This window comes from Branchiostoma lanceolatum, chromosome 12 (genome assembly GCF_035083965.1).
Source record: "Branchiostoma lanceolatum isolate klBraLanc5 chromosome 12, klBraLanc5.hap2, whole genome shotgun sequence".
NCBI classification, from domain to species: domain Eukaryota; kingdom Metazoa; phylum Chordata; class Leptocardii; order Amphioxiformes; family Branchiostomatidae; genus Branchiostoma; species Branchiostoma lanceolatum.
The window spans coordinates 13,175,839-13,195,503 of record NC_089733.1 but is presented as its reverse complement, the minus strand read 5'-3'; the positions used below and the strand labels follow the sequence as shown (position 1 = coordinate 13,195,503).

The 19,665-nt window shown below is 40.0% G+C and overlaps 1 protein-coding gene across 6 annotated transcripts in view; it reads left to right on the top strand.

The window, feature by feature from the left end:
- LOC136446035 (acid-sensing ion channel 2-like) overlaps positions 1-19,665 on the top strand; it is a 70,840-nt gene that overhangs the window by 48,960 nt on the left and 2,215 nt on the right. For 3 of the 6 annotated variants that reach the window (XM_066444309.1, XM_066444308.1, XM_066444302.1), the window contains 8 exons: positions 1,378-1,993; positions 5,880-6,075; positions 6,662-6,771; positions 9,046-9,236; positions 9,745-9,892; positions 10,256-10,312; positions 11,678-11,834; positions 19,493-19,584. In XM_066444309.1, coding sequence (XP_066300406.1) covers positions 1,549-1,993; positions 5,880-6,075; positions 6,662-6,771; positions 9,046-9,236; positions 9,745-9,892; positions 10,256-10,312; positions 11,678-11,834; positions 19,493-19,584 — 1,396 coding nt within the window. In that variant the 5' untranslated portion in view covers positions 1,378-1,548. Of the gene's footprint in view, positions 1-1,377; positions 1,994-5,879; positions 6,076-6,661; positions 6,772-9,045; positions 9,237-9,744; positions 9,893-10,255; positions 10,313-11,490; positions 11,645-11,677; positions 11,835-14,242; positions 14,335-15,574; positions 17,299-19,492; positions 19,585-19,665 lie in introns of those variants that run through there. The other 3 variants (XM_066444304.1, XM_066444303.1, XM_066444305.1) reach the window with 3 other exon arrangements.

Sequence of the window (19,665 nt, the reverse complement as noted above, 5' to 3'; positions counted from 1 at the left end):
GGAGGTGGTCGTGTCGGTACGTAAACTCATTTGTTTAAGCAAAATATCCGCAGAATCACTCACTTTGCGTTAGAAATATGTCAGCAAAACGTTGGGATAAAATTCAATTAAATATCTTTACAAATTTCATTGAGTTAATAAAATGTATATTAGATTAAAGTGTTTCTTATTATTATTAACAAAAAGATTGATATCAATCATTTACTTGGTGTCACAGATAGGGAGGCAGATGTTCATACGTACGCAATCTATTGCTAGCCCATCTCATGTGTTATCCTTTTTACCGCTGCTGTGAAATGTTTGAGCACTTGCATTTTAGTCACGTGTGCATACATGTTCATTACGGAGCAACATGTCTGCCTTATTACGCAGGTAGCTTTCAAGACGCTTGCCTTAGAGTAGCTACGTTTGAAGATAGGGTTTTGTACAACGAGCATTGCCTGCTTTGGTGATGTGAGGGAGGATGGTAGGGGTGAAGAGCATCAACGGCACAACAGTATCTGATGCTTTTCGGGAAATAACTATATTCTAAATCCGTATATACGCCCTTGAATACAACGTGGAAGAGATATGCGGCACGTTTATTCGTGAAGATACGATTCGGAGCGATGGATTTGTTAGTCTGGCTAATTTGATATGCTGTTAATCGGCAGAAGCGTGTCGCATGGGCCTGGTTAACAGATGATTGATGGGCCATTTTGGTCTGCACTGTTAATTTTGCTGATCAGCGAAAAATGAGACAAACAATGCAAGAGTGGTTTTATGGGGCAACAGATGGTCAGAGACGTACATAACGACACCCATGATTGCACGTGCCATTGGAAAAAGGGAATGATAATATTTTACTGCTTAACGTTTTACGGATCCTTAGGTAGAGACTCTGCAAGCATGACTGTTTCGTAATCATTGTAGAGCAGAAACACATAATGGAGCAATGATATCAGTACTGTAGATTTTTGTTTTTGCTTATTTGTAAGGAGGTAGTGAAACTCCCTGTCTTCACAAAGTGTTCTTGTGATATACGGGCGTTTCTAAATAAATTACTTATTTTGCAAGCATATCATGACAATCGTATGCAGACGACGCGGCAATCGCATGCAGACGACGTTGCAATGCTCATAATTCAACATAGTCAAAGGCCGCACACCAATGTCGAATAAGCAACGTTGATATATGCTTTCTATGAAAAAATGGTGTTTCAGAAAGTTTCTACTTTCAATCTAAACCACTTATGATTAGCATACAACTTCATCATCGTGCAATGTCTTTATACATTATGCCTCTTGGCGCCATTAATTCTTTTCTGGTCATGTATAGACCTTATCGTGTAAGTCGGGTTGTGAAGTTTGTTAAATACTCTTTCTTTTCAATCCTCAGGTGGAGCTACGCGTGCGCACTGATGTCACCATCTCCTTCCCGGCCCTGACTCGGGCTCGCTCGACGCAGGGGAAGTCATGCTGCCGGGCGAGCCCTCCCCCATCCTCTAGGAGCCAACCGACCCCGACCCGCAGCCGTGTAGAGGTCTCCACCGTAGCCGCATCGATAGCCATGGAGCTAGCTAACAGGAAAGAGATGGGGAAAGAAGACTCCTTCACCCCGCTTGCCTTAGCCGCCACCCCGGACGTACGGGAGGTGAAGCCCGTGCAATGTGTGCCAACATCCACCGTGGGCACGGGCTACACCTCATACCGCAAACCGTCCCGGTTCCGACGGTTTGCCTTGGATACAGACATCCATGGCATGAAACACCTCATCAAGCGGGGACCAATCCGGCGTACCGCCTGGGTGCTCATGCTACTCCTCTCTCTCGGCCTCATGTCTTTTGAGTGCATGGAAAGCCTTATCTATTACTTTGAGTTCCACCACGTCACCAAAGTGGAGCTACAGTACACGAACAACATGACCTTCCCGGCGGTAACTATCTGTAACATGAACAAATACCGGAGGTCAGCGCTTAGCATGAGGGACCTGGCGACCGTCGGACCATATATAGGTAAGGCTTAGTCTTACCTACTCATCTTGATCATAAACCTATATACAATCACGACAAAACTTGCTCAGAGTCACTGACGAAAAGTAGTGGATGCTACTTGAAACGTCTGACCGTTTCCAAAATCATATTGTTGCTTGAGTAACTGTTATTTGGCGTAGCGTATTACCTGGATGTCTAACCTTCTTCGACGTATTTATAAAATCAGTCTAAAACTTTGTCAAACAAGGTAAACTTATAAAAAAATCTAATCGCATATACGGCAACCATCACTCTTAAACTGAATCCCAGAACCGCACAAACGTTGTTGCTGTTAGACGTCATAAAGCTGCCTGCGATCGACTTACAAATACATTAGAAAATTAATCAGTTAAGCTTAGATCTACTATTTCCAAGAAACTGTTTTACCAACTAGAAGATGACACAGGACTCATATCAGAAGATGCTGAAATATTCACTGTAACTAAAGACCATGCTTAATAGTAAGACGTCAAAAGGGAACAAGGAGTTAGCTCCTGCATGATATCATGAAATCTTGTTTTTAGTTGAATCACTTTTGTCTTTGGGGAAAGGTAGTTTGCCTCGACAATGTGGACATGGTCTATCTAAGTTTGATTTTTTGATAGTTTACTTGAGGTGAAAAATATATCTCTATTGTTCAGGTAAATGACTATGGTTGTCCTTTAGACACAAAAGAAGAAAAAGATAGAACCACATTTGAGAATCAACACATGTTATGTCTTATCGATGGCTAACACAAATCAACGATGGCTAAAATGAAATGTACATCAATACGAATATACAGAATTCTCTCATCTATCGTGTTAATACGCCCTTATATGTACCATATACAGAATTCATATTTTAAATACACATCTAACATTCACTCAATTTTCATTGGAATCTAAATCTTCTTTTTTAAGTTGATAATCGTAGTAAGGTACTTATTTGCATAGTATATTACCTTTCAAATTTCAACCTTTTTGAAGTACAGGAGTTATGACTATCATTATAACATTCCTTTCATAAGAACTCAATGATTATGATATTTTCACATTATCATAAGATAGTCCCGTAATTACATAATGGCAAGTTGTCCTCGACAGACAGACAGACAGACAGACAGACAGATGGTATAATCAGAGTGTTGAGATGTCCTCTTTTGTCAAATAACTTTTTTCTTTGGTCTTTAAACAAATCCACATATAGCTTTTTGTTAACAACCGTGTCGATATCTCTCTGCACTGCACGTTACTAGCGAATCTGATTTTTTTTAAATTTCCCATTATTGTTTTAGACATTGTGTAAAGTTACAACTACGAAAACAGTCAGTGATCATCAATACATCATTTAGGTATCCCTGTACTACGTAAACACGTGACCAGCGAGCCTGATTGTTTCCATTTCCCATCTTTTTTCTAAACATTGTGTAACACTACCATTACGAGAACAAACAAAAATCATCAATATTTGCTGAGACTAGTACTACGGATACAATTACAAACCTGTTTTAATGGCACGACAAAGATCAAAGCTATTCACGATATGTACAAACGAAGAAATCCAAACTATTGCCATTTCAGCACTTTGTTTGAACAAATAAGATTTACTTCAATGCAAATCTATGCTAATTATGATGAAAACAACGTTTGTACTATGTATAGATGTATATATACCAGAATGATCGTCGCATTGAATATAAGTAGCTGATTGTAGACATTGGCAAAATGCTTGCCTTCAGCATAATACTCTTGATGATGATTAATTACTCATAAAAGTGTCTAAAAGAAGCGCATATGTATAAATCATATGAAAAATTGCAATAACAAGGTCTAATCTCAATACATCAAATAAACCCAATGTCATTCAAGATCCATATCAAACCATGCCCCTAAGTCAAAGAGGATTTTGACTTTTTTCATACTCTTTGTCTACTACAATCCTCCTTAACCCAAAAAGGGTCTTATAATTTGACAGAGACTGTATTGTGGGCATATTGTAGTCGTCTGCATCTGAAGATATGAAGCACTTCTAACCTGACCCAGGATTCATTAAATGTATCAGCAAAGCGTCGGAATAAAACTACATGAGAAAATTTCTTTGAATGAGTAGAATATATACAAATTTTGCTTCTTATCATTAATACATAATATCAATCATTTACTTGGTGTCACAGGCCGGTAGGAAAGAAGATGTTCTGCTTCTGCAGATATGAAATACTTCTAACCTGACCCCGACATTCATACTCTGGATCCGTCAGGGCGATCGCAGAATTCCCTCGACTCAACAGCGCCACGGATCCATGAAATTCATATTGATCCAGCTTTAGCTCGAAAAACGCCATGGGAAAAACCATTTATACCTTTCAACATCCAGCTGCCAGGTATATCTGTCTGATTTATGAGGACGAACCAATTTTTTGTCAGCTGTAAAACAGCATGGAATGACACAATCCTGCTCGGCATTATAGTAGTCTGATTTGAGGTGTTGTACTTAGGTTATTTCGTGAAGTGGTAGATAATTGCCGCTTTGTTTTACTGACATAATTAGAAATGTACAGGATAGGTATTTGGACATTGTTACCAGACCGGAACATGTATATTCTCGAAGTCAAAGGCAGATACGGAAACAGCCGGCCACACAGTCACAAACACACACACACACACACACAGACACCCCCTACACACACACACACACACACACACACAGTCACACACACACAGAGACACACACACACACAGAGAAAGAGAGAGTTGAGCAATGTATGTTCTTGATCTTTGAGAGAGGGTGACGCACCCAAAACAATACCTTCATTTTCCATAGAGGTGAAACGACAACAATCACGAACATGCTAAGGAGGATTAGTTGCGTAAGATCGTATGTTGCTTACAAAATCACTCTATTCTGTTATACAACACCTCGTGCCTCTTTCTTTTCACCGAACTTTGCATACATAATCTCCTACTCTTCTATCATTGCCCCCTTGGCCTTCTATATTTGTGATTGCCTTATTCAATTTCTTCACATAATGTCCTGTGGATTGACTTGTCATTGCCTTAATTTCTTTATTTCGTTTTAATCGCAATCTCTATGTTTGTCCCAAACGTAAATAAGGCTCAAAGACCACATATTTATCTTCATTTGACAAATATTGCCGGATAAGATCCCATTGTGTGAGACAATCTATGGTAATTTGTAGTGTTGAGGACAGATGGTACCTGCATGTTTTCATCAATGACTGTGCACTGAGACCATTAAATACTTAACTACCACATGTACTAGATACCACCAATTATTAGCGACATTACCGTCGCCACGGTCTAAACCGTACCTATATTTTCAGCACTGATTTAGTTGTTCAGGAATATCGATCGCAAGAAGGGGCCAATACTGATCGATTACTTTTGTCGCAATCACAGGATTTTCATCTTCACAAATTGATTTCTTTCTTCCCGCGCTTGGAGTAGATATTAGAATGTTGCGCTTCAGTTTTTAAGATCATCCCAAAGAACTGTCAGAGCTCACAAACTATTTTTGATAACAACTCAAGGCATCATTTGGAGTCAACAAACCAACAGGCATATCATGTAGGTGACGTTAACGCGTTATGAAATATCGCAGATATAGATATGAATAACTGACATGTAAACAAAAGAGCGAAAAGCACACGAAAAAAGCTGTTGTAACATGGAAAAGTTAGCTAGTTAAAACTAAACCATCCCCATACCTTTTTGCTTATAGAGCGGTAACCATCACCGTTTCGTTATTTCAATGGCTCATTGGCAGTAATAACGGACTTGTTGACCATAAGCAAAGTATTTTATGGTTTATTTCTGATACTGACCTCTTTTGAGACCATCGCCGTAATGGGAATTCTTCGCACTTGCAGGGATAGTGGATCGGCAGCAATTCACGCTACAGCAGGAGCACTTATATCCTAAGGCATGGGTGGACAAGGTGAAGAATGAGAATCTGCTAGCGTTGTCCAAGATGTCGACTGGCCACCAGGACTTTTCAGTCTTCGTGAAGCGAGTCGGCCATCAAGTGGACGACATGATCGTCAACTGCGAATGGAGGGGAAGCCCGTAAGTACTTCCTGTTGGTGTCAAACATCTTTGCCTTGGAATATTTCATAAACAGACCCATAAAGATTACCAATGGCGGGTTATTTTGATCACATGACAGATTACAGGCTTAGGATGTGTTCGGCAAAGCAACCAACTTTAACAATAGATATGTTATTTTGATCATGGATATGGAATATTACTTGTCGGTTTTCCTCAGAACATACCATCATACTTCATTATTTTTTCGAATTGTGTCTAACTGATAGCACGCAAAGAATCAATGAATTATGAAGCTTTCATCCAACAGTTTAGGGTGCAAGAAAGATGCTATCGCGGTATCCGTTTCCCCAATAAGTAGTTATCTAAAGTATACCCTTATAGGTTATGGAGCTGGTCGAAATTTGATATTTTCAGTGACTTTTGCCTTCTATACCCTTTCATTTGTTTATTACTTAACCGTGTGCATGCGTGACAGCAATCAGCGTTGATGAAACATCTAGAAAGTTATCATAACGTCAGAGATAATTGTTTCCGATGAATGTTGCAGTTTAGGGACTCTTCAAACCAACGATGCACTTCTTATGCTCCTTTCATTTTCTCCTAGATGCACGGCAAAAAACTTCAGCCATACCTTCACACATCTCGGCAACTGCTACACATTTAACGCAATGACTCTCGCGGGGAAAGTGCTTTCTTCAAGCAAACCTGGAGAAGGTAAAGTATTTTCTTCACTTCTCCACATTAGATTTTACATGTATGTACGGCATATAGGCACTCACATTGATCATAGCTTGTTCCCTGTCCCACCTTACCTCACCACTTAAAAGGAGATAAGACGATTCGCCTGGCGATTCCAAGATGGCCGGCACATGACATTACCAAAGGGTAAAACAACAACCTGTGTAAAACCAGTAATAAATACTACTTATTTCCAACGATTGACAAATGTACCGAAAAAGAAACTGCAACGTGGAAAGAAGTTGTGTGAAAACCAACTTGAAAATTCCCCAAGTGGAATGAAAAAGAAAACCATACATGGTATTTCATATTGATTATCATTTGTTGATTAGGACATTAATTACCATGTTGTAAAATCAAAATGTGGTGACCCTGGCCTGGAATGTCATATTTCAGGGCATAACTAGAAACTGCAAGGTCTTCTTTAGATGTCCACCAAATTTCAAATCGTTGCCGTCATTTTCTTGGAACCGATTTCTTTGTGAGAACGCCTTTTGTATTTCATCATAAAGGAAATGATTTTCTGCGTTTAAGCGGAGCAAAGAGCGGAGCACTCTGGCGTTGGCCCAACATCTCTGGTCGCAGCTCAATTGTCCATGAATTTTCCCATGGGAAATCCCTCATCCACTAAAGTTCAAAATGCCCTCGCTCGCACTGAAATGTGACAATGCTTTGAAATTTGGAGCGAATTGATAGAAGGATTTACAGTTGTGCCCCGAAATATGAGAGTTGAGCCCCTTATTCCGGGTGTATTCCGTGAGCGCTTTTGTTCTCGATCCAAAATCGAAAAACCTATCTGCTGACAGATATGCATCATCATAAAGGTGCAATTTCAGCTTCCTACGGTAACCAGAAGTAGGTCATTCAAAATCTTTACCGAACAGCCCTCGTAGGATACATTTGTTTTCAGATGTAGTACCCAACAACGACTACTCATTCTATCATTCAGAGTGCAGAGCGTATGCCACGTAGAAAAAGACACCAATGTCACCCTCGTAATAAGAAACATTTCATCTACTGCTTTCTGCCCACCATTTAACGTGTCTATTGACAATATTCGGATTCGTCACATGCAGCTGCATTGGAGCCGATGGTTGGGCCAAACGCCAGATGTGGAAACCATTCGTCTTCATAAGAAGAAAGACATTGGTCTCCCTCTGGTGGCGCCAGACTTACATATTGCCACAGACAGATGTTTTGGAAACACTAACCCCTACAATTGTTTCATGCTGTCCACTTTGATGGTTGTGTTCACATTTTGTAACATTGTATCAGAGTTCCTTTCAAGTCACCGCGAGCGCTTATTTGTAATACGTTTCACTATTTTGAATAGAAGATTTCACAAAAATGGAAGTGGACGTTTTGATGTTTGAATTCATCTATATAATTATATATTTTGGAAACATTTTGAAAGTGGCTGTGCAAAAATGTCTTTATCAAGATCAATTTTCAAACATGTGATTCTGTCGCTGCTACAAATATTTAAAAGTAGTTGCAATAGTTTTCAAATGATAGATTTTGGTTATTGCCCCCATCAAAGTAGGTGCTAATCCAGCCCCATTGGCTGCTTCTGTATACTTTTAGATTTCACTGCGGTACATTGTTGGCTATTTTGTAGTGAGCCATCCATGTATGACGCCCAGGCATATTACCCTGTGCTTCGCAAGGATGTGTGATTTGCTTTCTTCCCAGCCCACTGGCCCATTTACAAAATGTTACAAATAAATCTTACATTGGAACATAAGTCAAATGGTCAATCTATGTTGCAGTAGATTTGCAACAAATTTGAATAACGTTTCCGACATCTTTCTACCATCTTGGAATACACTATACTAGACAATATTTAGGAAGTCCAACAAACAAATTGTTCACAACAGTTACATATCTCAGTTAGTTTGTTACAAATGTTTCGAAAATTTTATGACAAAAGGCGACAAACTCCCTCGCTGTATTGTGAAATTGACTCTTCATCTTATTAATAAGCTTAATCCACACAAGCCAATCATTACATGCTGGACCCAAATATTGTACTTCTACATTTGAAACAAATTCAAAGTAAAAATATGACTCTGCCAATGTAAGCTACAGTATAAGCTGACGCTGATATCTACTGTTTTCACTTTATAGATAATAGTTTTAAATGCATGTTAAAAAAATGAAGATATGGGAGTAACAAATTACGTATTGTTTCCTAACAGAGTTTGTAAAGGTCTACCAGGTTGGGATTCATCCAGTCAAAATCTTTTGCAGGTAATGGACTTAAAGTGACTATCAACATCGAGAATGACGAGTACATGGCAACCAATGACGTCGCCGGTGACGCAATGGATGCCGGGATAAAGGTCATGGTTCATCCCCAACACGAACCGCCATTTGTAAAAGAGTTGGGCTTTGCGGTTTCACCAGGGTTTCACACGTTTGTGGCTATCAGGAAAGAAGTGGTGAGTAATGGAAGCATGACTTTCATGTCGATGTTAAGTTTGGCTGTTGAACGTAATCGAAACAGATAACGTCTGTTCTTGTTGTGGCAAACGCAAACGCAGGATATTTCACTCCCATCCCTCACATATTCAAAGATGGATGGTTGCAAAATCACACGAAAACATTGAAAGCAGGAAGTATGCACATTACCATGTCAATGTCTAACATGCTATTGTATAATTTTGAATGCCTAAAGATACATCTTTATACATTTAATAGGATTAAGTTTAGACTTGTCAACCTCGGGTTAGGCCCCATGGCAATGGCGAAGATTTAAAAAAAAAAAGAAGTACAAACAAACATTCCTTTAAGTGGGCAATAATATCATTCATGATCTTAATCTCTTGAACACCGAACTGCTTTCTGGACATTTTTTTACTTCTTTAAAAACTTTTTTGTTCACTATGATATGTCCTAGTTTGAAATTAACTGATTGAAAAATCGCATTTTATTTTCAATTTGCCGTAGATTACGACACTTCCAGCACCATACGGCAACTGCCAGGAAAGGGGTAGTCAGAAGCACTACCCTGAGTACTCGCTATCGGCGTGCCGGATAGAGTGTGAAACAGAACACGTCACACAGGAGTGCGGGTGTCGACTCGTCGAAATGCCAGGTAAGTTAGCAGCCTCTATACGAGTGCACTCCAGCTATCACTTAACAGAGACAGTGGCCGTAATAAACTTCCTGGCACGTTTGACCAATCGCTGACGTCACGTATCCGTAAAGACATGTGTCAATAAAGTCACGTGTCTGTAACTCTCGCGAGTTTATGTTCGGCAGTGATTGGTCATTATTGAGCACTAACACAGATGAGCTTTCGTGAAAACAATCACTAGTTACAGCGCTGGCTCACGAGGTGGCAATAGTAATGCAATGTCAAAAATGAATGACATTTTTGTTTGTTTGTTTGAATATTTCTCTGTAGATTCCTGTCATTTTGTCAAGTTTTTATCATGAATTGTTGTCCTTTGTACAGGAGACCGGGTGCCCGTGTGTACACCGGAAAGGTACCAGTGTGCGTACGAAAAGCTAGGTACGTATACTGAGACCGGCATGTGGTCTAGTCATGGATACTTAAGAATAATCCCTCCACTGACCTATATATTCTTGAATCCAAGGTAAGCCACTAAGCAAGTGTAAATTCTTCTCCAAGGCATCAAGTATATGTTGCCTCAAATGTAAGAATACCATTCCATGTCTCCAAATGTATTTGAGCTCCACATTATCAAGTCTACATGAAACATTGAGAGAGAAATGTACATGGCTGGTCGGACAAATATAGGTTACAACTAACGTCAACGTTTCCAGTCCTCGTGTACCCTGGGAGCCCAGACTACACCGGGTCGCTAGCGATTTCCTTCGGCGGCCCAAGAACAGTCAGTCCGCCCGGTCTTAATCAACGCTCCGGGGAGCCCGGGGGAGTGGACCGCGTCCCCTTTTTTCTCTCGGGCGAGAACTCTCCTGGTGCGCTAATAACGCTGTCGGTGGGCTTGGAGCTCTGGGCCGCCGAAGGAATTGGCTAGAAGGAACCGGCTAAAAGGAACCGACTAAAAGGCCCGATAAACAGTCTGGTTCCCAGGGTAGTCCTCATGTGGCACTTTATGTTTGATAGAAATACAGCATTGCAGCTCATGGATGGAGTCAAGTCAAGTCAGTACAGTACAGTTGTAACAGATACAATGTACAGTAAGGCAAAGTGTTGTAAATGACTACTCTTTAGTTACAATAATTTTAGTACAATCTATACGTAGATTACAAACTACTCGCTAGTTACATTAATCTGGTACAGTGTACAAGTAGATTGTGAATTACAGAATACTGATAGAAGACACAATCCTGAATGTACAATGTAAGGCAAAGCTTTGTATAAGACTAGTTACACTTTTCTATTATTACAATCTGCACGTGAATTATAAGCTATACAACAATAAGGGGTTGTATGTGTACAATACAGCTCATTATATTGACAGCATTTTATTACACTGACGATGATGACAAGGTTACCATGACGAAGTCAGTTTCTATGATGATGATGATTTAAAGGTTCGGAAGCCGTCTGTCAATGACCTACCGACCAAGATCAAGTGGCGCATGAGAGACAACCACTCGGCCAACCACCCAACCAACGTAGCCGTTGTTGATCAGTTTGTAAACTCATCATGACGTAACTCGTGATGTGATGACAAGGTCAATGTCACTTGCCTCCTGCAGTGAGAGTCACGGAGGGCGATTTATGCGCCTGTCGATCACCATGTCACAACGTCAAGTACAACGTCAAGTTGTCGACGCTCAAGCTGCGGCCAAGAAGTGTGGCGAAGGTCCTAAGCAACAACAGCTTCATCAACATGTCAGACAAGGAGATTCAGTAAGTACATGTTTTATTCTATTCGCCCTACAGTCAAGGTGATGGACGGAGAACAATGCGCTTGGCAATGCAGAATACCATGCCATGCAACCAGCTACGAATGGACTTTGTCTTCCTCCAAGCTACGGCCGAAGAGCCACCTGTCCCATGCGCAAAGACGTGGCCTTAACCTGACGGAGGACCTGATACTGTAAGTATATGCATGTCATCCATTTGCTTGATGTCACCGCTTTCGCCTTGGTTTCGTTTTAACGGCCTGTCTCCTCCACATGCATGCCCATGCTTTTTATGTTTTTCATGTAAAAAAAAAAAGAAAGTTCCAGACCAACTCCCAGCACGAATTCCGGAGATGTTCTAGCATCTGTCGTCACCCGTTTTCGAACCTTCAGCTTGTCCTGACGTTTTAGAAAAGAAAAAGAAACAATGACCAACGTTAGAACAACTGTTATCAAAACGGAGATGCAGAACAGAGTGCGGAACAATCGATAGAGTTCTTTCTGGGAGTCTTGGAGAAGGAACCGCAGAATCCCAGCAGGAATTCGGGCTGTTCCGGTCCTGTCTGTTAAAGAAAATAAGAAAAGGATGTGAACAAACCATTGTCAACTATACGACGAAAAGCCCACATCAAAATACTCTTTCTACCTTTCTGGACTGAAGGTAAACAATGACTTGAATGGAACGATCGGAACAGCTCGAGTTCATATTCTGTCTGATTGCATAAGGTCAATAGGAAGGTAGAAGGTTGGTCAAGCAGACAGAATATACCCACTTTCCACATGTCCGGTTAGAATATCTGTACAGCTTCTTGGAAGTTAGAAAAATTCCGAAATGAAGCGAAATACCAAGCAGTTCAGTAGTACGTGAACAAACACAACCAAAATTGTATTCTTCCAGTAACCGTGCCAGGCATAGGTCGAACTCAGTTATACTCATTATTTATTATATTATAGTATACTTGTATAAATCTTAAGCGCCATTCTTGTCTGGATATGAATCCAGGACATTGGACAGATATTCCTACCTGGGCCTGTACTGGGACCATTTTTTCTAACGCTTTTGCTTTTATTCTATAACCCAAAAGTTTTCTTAGACGATATCAAGAGTACAAGATAGTTGCAATGATAGCTAGGGCTTGTGGTAAACCAAATGTTGATAGGACATTAGTAAGTCCAGTACAGTCCAATCAGGTAGATTGGAAGAAAATCGAAATCTCAAGGGCTGAATTCTCGCTGGGATTCTGTTGGTGACGAGGTCATGGCGTACTCGTGGCGTGGTCGTGACGTGGTCGTGGCGTGATCGTGATCCCTTTTAGAAGGAAAGTGTCTTTACCGTCCCGGATGTCCACGTTCTGCACTACCATCGACGGTAAGTGTCTTCACTTCCAGTTACAATTGTCATCACCCGCTCTCATCTCGCCACGTTGTCTTTTTTCGCCGTTAAGGTAATGAAATAGACGATTGACTGCTATGAGCTATAGACTATATTCAATAGTTACATCTTTGCATCTCTTGATGATTTGGATGATCTTATTGTCATAATAATTTTTGTATCCCACAATCTTAGACTTCACTGCGTTGGTTGATATGTTTTAACTATCTCAATTTCTATAGCCCTTTGTTCATACAGCCATGCAGACACTGCACATACTACACTGAGAGTTAGATTACCCAACATTAACAAAATATGTTGGATCCAAAGATAAAAACACAGAATGAGTTAATAAAACTTATAACTTATGAGCTTATATAAACTCAAAACGACTGTAGACGTCGAAGGCATTAGAGACGGAACGTCTTTCTTCTTGAGTTGGGTTTTTGATATCGATTACAATATAAATATCATAATAATAAACGCACCGTGTTTACTTGATAAGAGCGTTTAGTAAATGAGGGGAAGATGATATATTTTTGGGAGGGCACAGGTATTGCACAGGTAAGGTCAAAGGTTACAATGACTTGCATGTGTGAAGTGACGTGTGTGAAGTGGTTTAGTGGCTTTCCATTGAAATATTGAAGAGGGAAGATCTTGGATTATTGTTACTATAGTAATATGCTTTCAAATACCAATGCATCTATGATCATATGAAATTAATCTGCGGTTGGTGGACATGATCTATATGGGATGGAATACTAGTATAATAGTTTACACAATAACAATCGCTGTCGATCTCAATAAAGTCAACTCAAATCAACTCAGCATACTCTGCCACCAACCTTGCCATGCGCTTCTTTTCCTTACACAGAATTGACGCGACAAAAGTACAGCGACTTTCGTAAGGTCTTCTATAACAATACATGCAAACAACAAACAGTTGTTTGATGTATGCATTTTTACATGAATGTCAGATGGCCGTTTGTAGCTCCAAATCCTGCTCATACGCAATCAAACCTATCTGAAGAAAGTAATCCAACTAGTAGAAACTTGGTCCTAACAGTGTTCAATTCTATGCAGGTGCACAAAGTTCTAAATCATGATGTGTGTTAAGACTACAACTCACCAGTACGATATTTGGGAGAATCTACGTCTCTTTTGTATGTCCAATGCACATAACCCTCTATTATAGACCATTGATCTCTTCATTTTAACATTTTTTTACAGTGACAACATTGCGGTTCTAAACGTATACTATGAGGCTTTAAACTACGAGTCGATCGTACAGATCCCAGCCATCGAGACAGAGGGGCTATTAGGTAGGTATTTGTAATAGTCATTACCATTGGCAACACTGGGAATATATGCCATGTTTCTAGCTGGCCACAAGACAGTAATCAAGGCCTGCTATCTAATACATGGTCTCTCTGGCTTGTCTAATACATGGTATTTCTTACATGGTAATCATGTAAGAAAGAGGCTGTTAAAGGTCACCTACCTGAGTTTTAGTCCATGAAAAACTTACATTTGCAGGGGTGTTTGACCTCTGAAGTGTCACTTTAGAGCACACTTTCAACTTTTTAATCGGCACAAACCGTACGCGTATTTAGCAATGTTTCCAAGAATTGACCTTTGACCCATCTTCATTACCTGGTAACCCCACCAAAATACCAAATTTCTACAGCCTACAGACGCCACAAACATGTGTGAAAGTCTGATTTTTAAACACGATAGGTAGGTAAAAACCCTTACCTGTAACATCCAACTCCAAAATACCAACAGATTCTAAAGTAAAGCCCCTTTATACCTACTTTTACCAAGGATACCAAACCTATCTGGCTAAAAGTGGGTCTTCTGCGCCTGTGCCAATTGCGAACTGTGGCCAGCTCCAGTACAGCATCGAATGGATTTTATCTGACGACGTTTAGATTATCTTTCAGCTACCTTCATCTGAGCCTGATGGACTTGGTTGTGTAGTTAAGTATATTGATTAAGCTAAATTGATGAAAATGTTTTCAAAGACATTGGGAAGTTTGGAAGAACCGCGGCCACATTGATCTCCCCCAGGGGAAAAGATACCAACAAACTTTACAGTTCTTTCAACTCACCCTTTGTACGATGGCAGTTGTCATCACATACTTAACTCAATTTGAAATCAAATCATTGTTTAAAACATACGGGGCCTGCTCTGGCTTTTATGATATGTAACAGAATATTTCTCGAAATAATCTACGTCAGACAAATAGTCGACGTGCTTCAGGAACACTCATTTAAAATCGATCGTATAAAATTGCAGAATAGATCTACAACTCTGCTACAAAATTTAATTTACATTAGACTACTCAATGACAAGCCTTACAATGTTTCCTCCACCTATATCTTCATGGTATCATCTTCTATAAATCGCAATCAGCTTTATCTGGAAAATATTTCAAGATACATACTTGATTGATTGAAAACCACATGCAGTAATACATATAATTTGATTGAAAAAAAAACACATGCATACATACTTAATTGAAAAGTATTACAAAGCGTTACTGTCTATATACCTTCCAGGTGACCTTGGCGGGCAGATGGGACTTTTTCTGGGCGCGAGTTTCCTTACACTGGTGGAGGTATTCGAATATCTTATGGACGAGCTCTATGGGAGGGTGCTCAAGAGATGTTGCCGGTGCAAGGCTACCGCATCAGCCCATACTACGTCTCCATCAGCCGACGTCTTGAGTGTGAACATCAACGGCAGTGCCACACAGCTCCCACAGACCAGCCGCGCATGACTAGAGCCGGGTGACGGCCCCTTGTCGTGCCTGGTCTCCACGCATTGCGCATGCGCAGGGAGAAAGTTTGGCTGCCTGTGTACAGACTCTGGTGGGGGTTGTTTCTGTGGGTCAAAGGTCGCGACGGCTGATTCGGAACTGTGATAAACTCGTTTATCTATTTCTTATAACATCTACGCTGCGCTCTGCTGAACAACAGCAACCGTATTGTGGGGGTTGCTGCTACGAGGCAGGTTGCCGAAGTCTCTTACAAGAGAACCTATTACATTCTCACTTGTCAGTCTTTCTAGGAAAGAAGAGTGAACTTTTGTATGTGTTGCTAACTGTAGAGAGATAATCTGTCTCAGCAGAATGTTGACGCTTACAGCAATGCTAGAAGGTGAAGTTGTAGTGAGCTTAATCGGACCATTCAAGCTGAAAATGTTGAGATCCCCCAACATTTCGTTGGGGTCTTGTCGATTGTGATTACAAAAGCTCATTCAGTAGGGAAGGGGTTTTGATGCCCTGTAGTGGCTGCCACTTCTCGTCATTGCTAGACAAGATGACGAACAATTGAATCTTCTTGCAAACCCTCCCAAAATCGTTGCGCTCCTCTGTGTAGCATCTGTTCGAGTAACCAAGAAGATTGGACCTTGTCGTACTTATGGGCTTTTGTATCCAATGGGAAGTAGGGTGTATCACTGATTGATTTTGTACTAGCTGTTTTGAGTAGATACATGACTGTCCTAGAGAACATATGGAGGAGACCACATTAGCTTTGTGTTTGTACTTTTGCTTCAGTCCATGTTTTTGGTGCGATATGGGCTTCGCACTGTTATTCGAACTACATGTCCCCGGACTTATCGTTAACAACTCTATTTGCGTTCTTTTTTCTCCGATAGTTCGTAGTTGTGGTCGCCCAGGTCGGAGAGTGGCTACGAGTACAGACTGTTGGGATACAAAATTACCCTATTCTAGTGAACTGACAATGTTTATTGATTTACACTCACATTGTCCTTGAGCTCAACAGGGTAAAACATATTCACAATTGAGCCCCTCTATGGCCAATTCAGATGTTCATATTGCATACCAGTGGGTCTCCTCCATGCAGATGTTTTTCTAGAATCCATAGAAAGTATTCGTGTGACCATTGTGTACATGTATGACGATAGTTTTCGAGACTAGAAAACAAGTGGTGCATCATATGTGCCATGTAGGAATAACGTATTTAGTTGTTCTGTCGACAAATGTTGATTGCATTATCAATGTTATTGTAAATATCTACTTACGGGTTAGTATGGTTGACCTTGATATTTGTTGTATTTGATTAGTTCTCATTGTATGGTGCACCAATAATCTTACGTGTTTTAAGTGTACTCTGTACTTAGCCTCGTTTTGGCACAACATCTCGCAGAACGTGGGCTTACCGCGAGATTTCGTGCTGAAAAGGGGCTGGCAAGACCTGATTTCTTGCCACTATTTTCAAATAAATTTGTAAAAGGGAAGGTACCTTTTCATCCCAAATTATTAGTCCTGAGTGTACATTTTTTTAATTACCAATACTGTGATTCACAAATGATGTTTGAGTATACATTGTTTTACCTAACCCTTTGTACCCTAGAAATGCATAGCTTTTTGCTATCATTATCTCCATGAAAAATGGAGATATTGTTTTTGGTGTGTCTGTGTGTCTGTTTGTCTGTGTGTTTGTCTGTTTGTGTTTCCGGACTACTGTAGTCAGCATAACTCAAGAACCTCTTGATGGATTGCGATGATATTTGGTATGTGGGCAGGTGTTGTGAAGCCGAAATTCAAGGTCGATTTTTGGCCCCCTGGTATGTGACCTTGGTACTGCAGCAGAAATTCCATGTTTGTATCTCTTGACCTGGACGTGCTATGGTATTAATTTTTTGGTGGCAGATAGCTTGTGGTGTAATGAAGACGTAATGTGGGTTTGTGCCCCCTAGCAGCTTGCTCTGGAACTGCAGGGGCGTTATCATGAAAATCTTCTAAGGAGAATAACTGAACAAAGGAACGACGGATTTCCATGATATTTAGCATACAGGTAGCTTAGACAGAGATGTACACAATGAAGTGCAAATCATGTTAATCAGGACTTCATTTGCATAGCTAATGAGGAAAATCTATATTTGCAGTGTTTTCCATCATAAGACTCAAATACATGTAACGTATGTAGTTTATGGAAAGTGGATCATCGACAGATACCAATTATGCAAATAAATTCCTAATTTGCATAATTAATGCAAGAAACCATATCTCATCTAATTGGAAAATTATAGGACTGTCAATATGATACTTAGTATGCAGGTAGCTTAGACAGAGATATACATAATTAAGTGCCAATTAAACTAATTGTGACTTAATTTGCATGGCTAATGAGGAAAATCTATATTTTGCAGAATTTTCCATTATCAGACTCAAATACATGTAACATGTGTCGTTTCTGGAAAGTGGAGCATGAACAGATACCAATTATGCAAATGAATCCCTAATTTGCATAATTAATGCAAAAAATATTATGGGCTTTGAATCGGAGATGGGCGGCCCCCTACGCATCTTCGATGCATGGGACCACTTTAACTTTAACTTTAATATTGCAGCATGTGTAAGTTAGATAAAGGTGTTTATGCCGAAGCATATATTATGCAAATGTGTAAGTCATTTGCATGAATAGAATTGATCATGGAGATATGAGGTCGTGGAACTCCTGTTTTATTTTTGTATCAACATGAAGGCTCATCTGTTTTGGTAGTTAACATAGCACAGAGCTAAATATTTGATCCATCCAACAAAAACACAAATCGTCTAAAAGGCTACACCGTACACATTGTTTCCCTTTTGATAATGTTGCATGCATGTCACCTATCAATTATGCAACATCCTTATAATTTTTTTAATCATTTCTTAAAATATCATTTCGCGTCAACATCAGCTAGACATCTCTATCAATGAGCGGCTGTCCGTACATGGACAGAACCGGGCATGTTCTTAGATGGTCTGGACTGGTAAAGATTCAAAAGGGTCGTTTTTTGGTACATGATGTCTTAGATCTAGAGACGACGAAGATACACTTACGTGACATGCACCATCGCATACCTGCCAGGAAATACAGTGCTCCTCGAAACGAATTCAACAGCAAAAAACAGAAAATGGCAGTTTGCTAAAGACGTGGAAAGAGAAAATATGACGTTTCCAGTTTCGAAAGGTAGTAAGGGGTAAGAAAGTGGCTTTGACTGTCTATACCGTACCGTTTTGTCTGTTGACGTGTCCTCTGCTTTAACATGGTGTTACTCGTTATTGTTACCACCGTGAAATGTATAAAATTGAATGTAAATAGATTTAGGTCAATAGCTACGCCAGTGAACATTTCGGATCACAGTTTTCAAAATTTCCAGCTAGCAGTACTAGCAGTCTCCTTTTCATCGATTTCCAAAAAGATTGAGAATCATTCAGTTCTGGTCACTATGTCTGATACATGGTTGAAAATGTGCTAAAAACAGGGCCTTTTTTCGAGAAAAAGAGTTATTAACTTAAATGAATATCACACCACAACTTCATCTCTACTAACCTGTCAATGCCTTGGTTAGTAGAGGTATGAAATATCTAGCAATATGTGTGTCGTAAGTACCATGTGCTATGTTAACAACTGCATTATATGTTATGTTTATAATATGGAGTCATTTTGTGTTTTTCGCAGTGACAACATTTTGGTGCTAAACGTATACTACGAATCCCTGAACTACGAACTGATTCAGCAGATGCCGGCAATCGAAACGGAGGGACTTCTAGGTAAATCGGTGTTACATTCTCCTACTTATGTTAGGACCTTCCAACATCATCAAAGGGGAGCAAAAGTTTTAAATTGAAAAG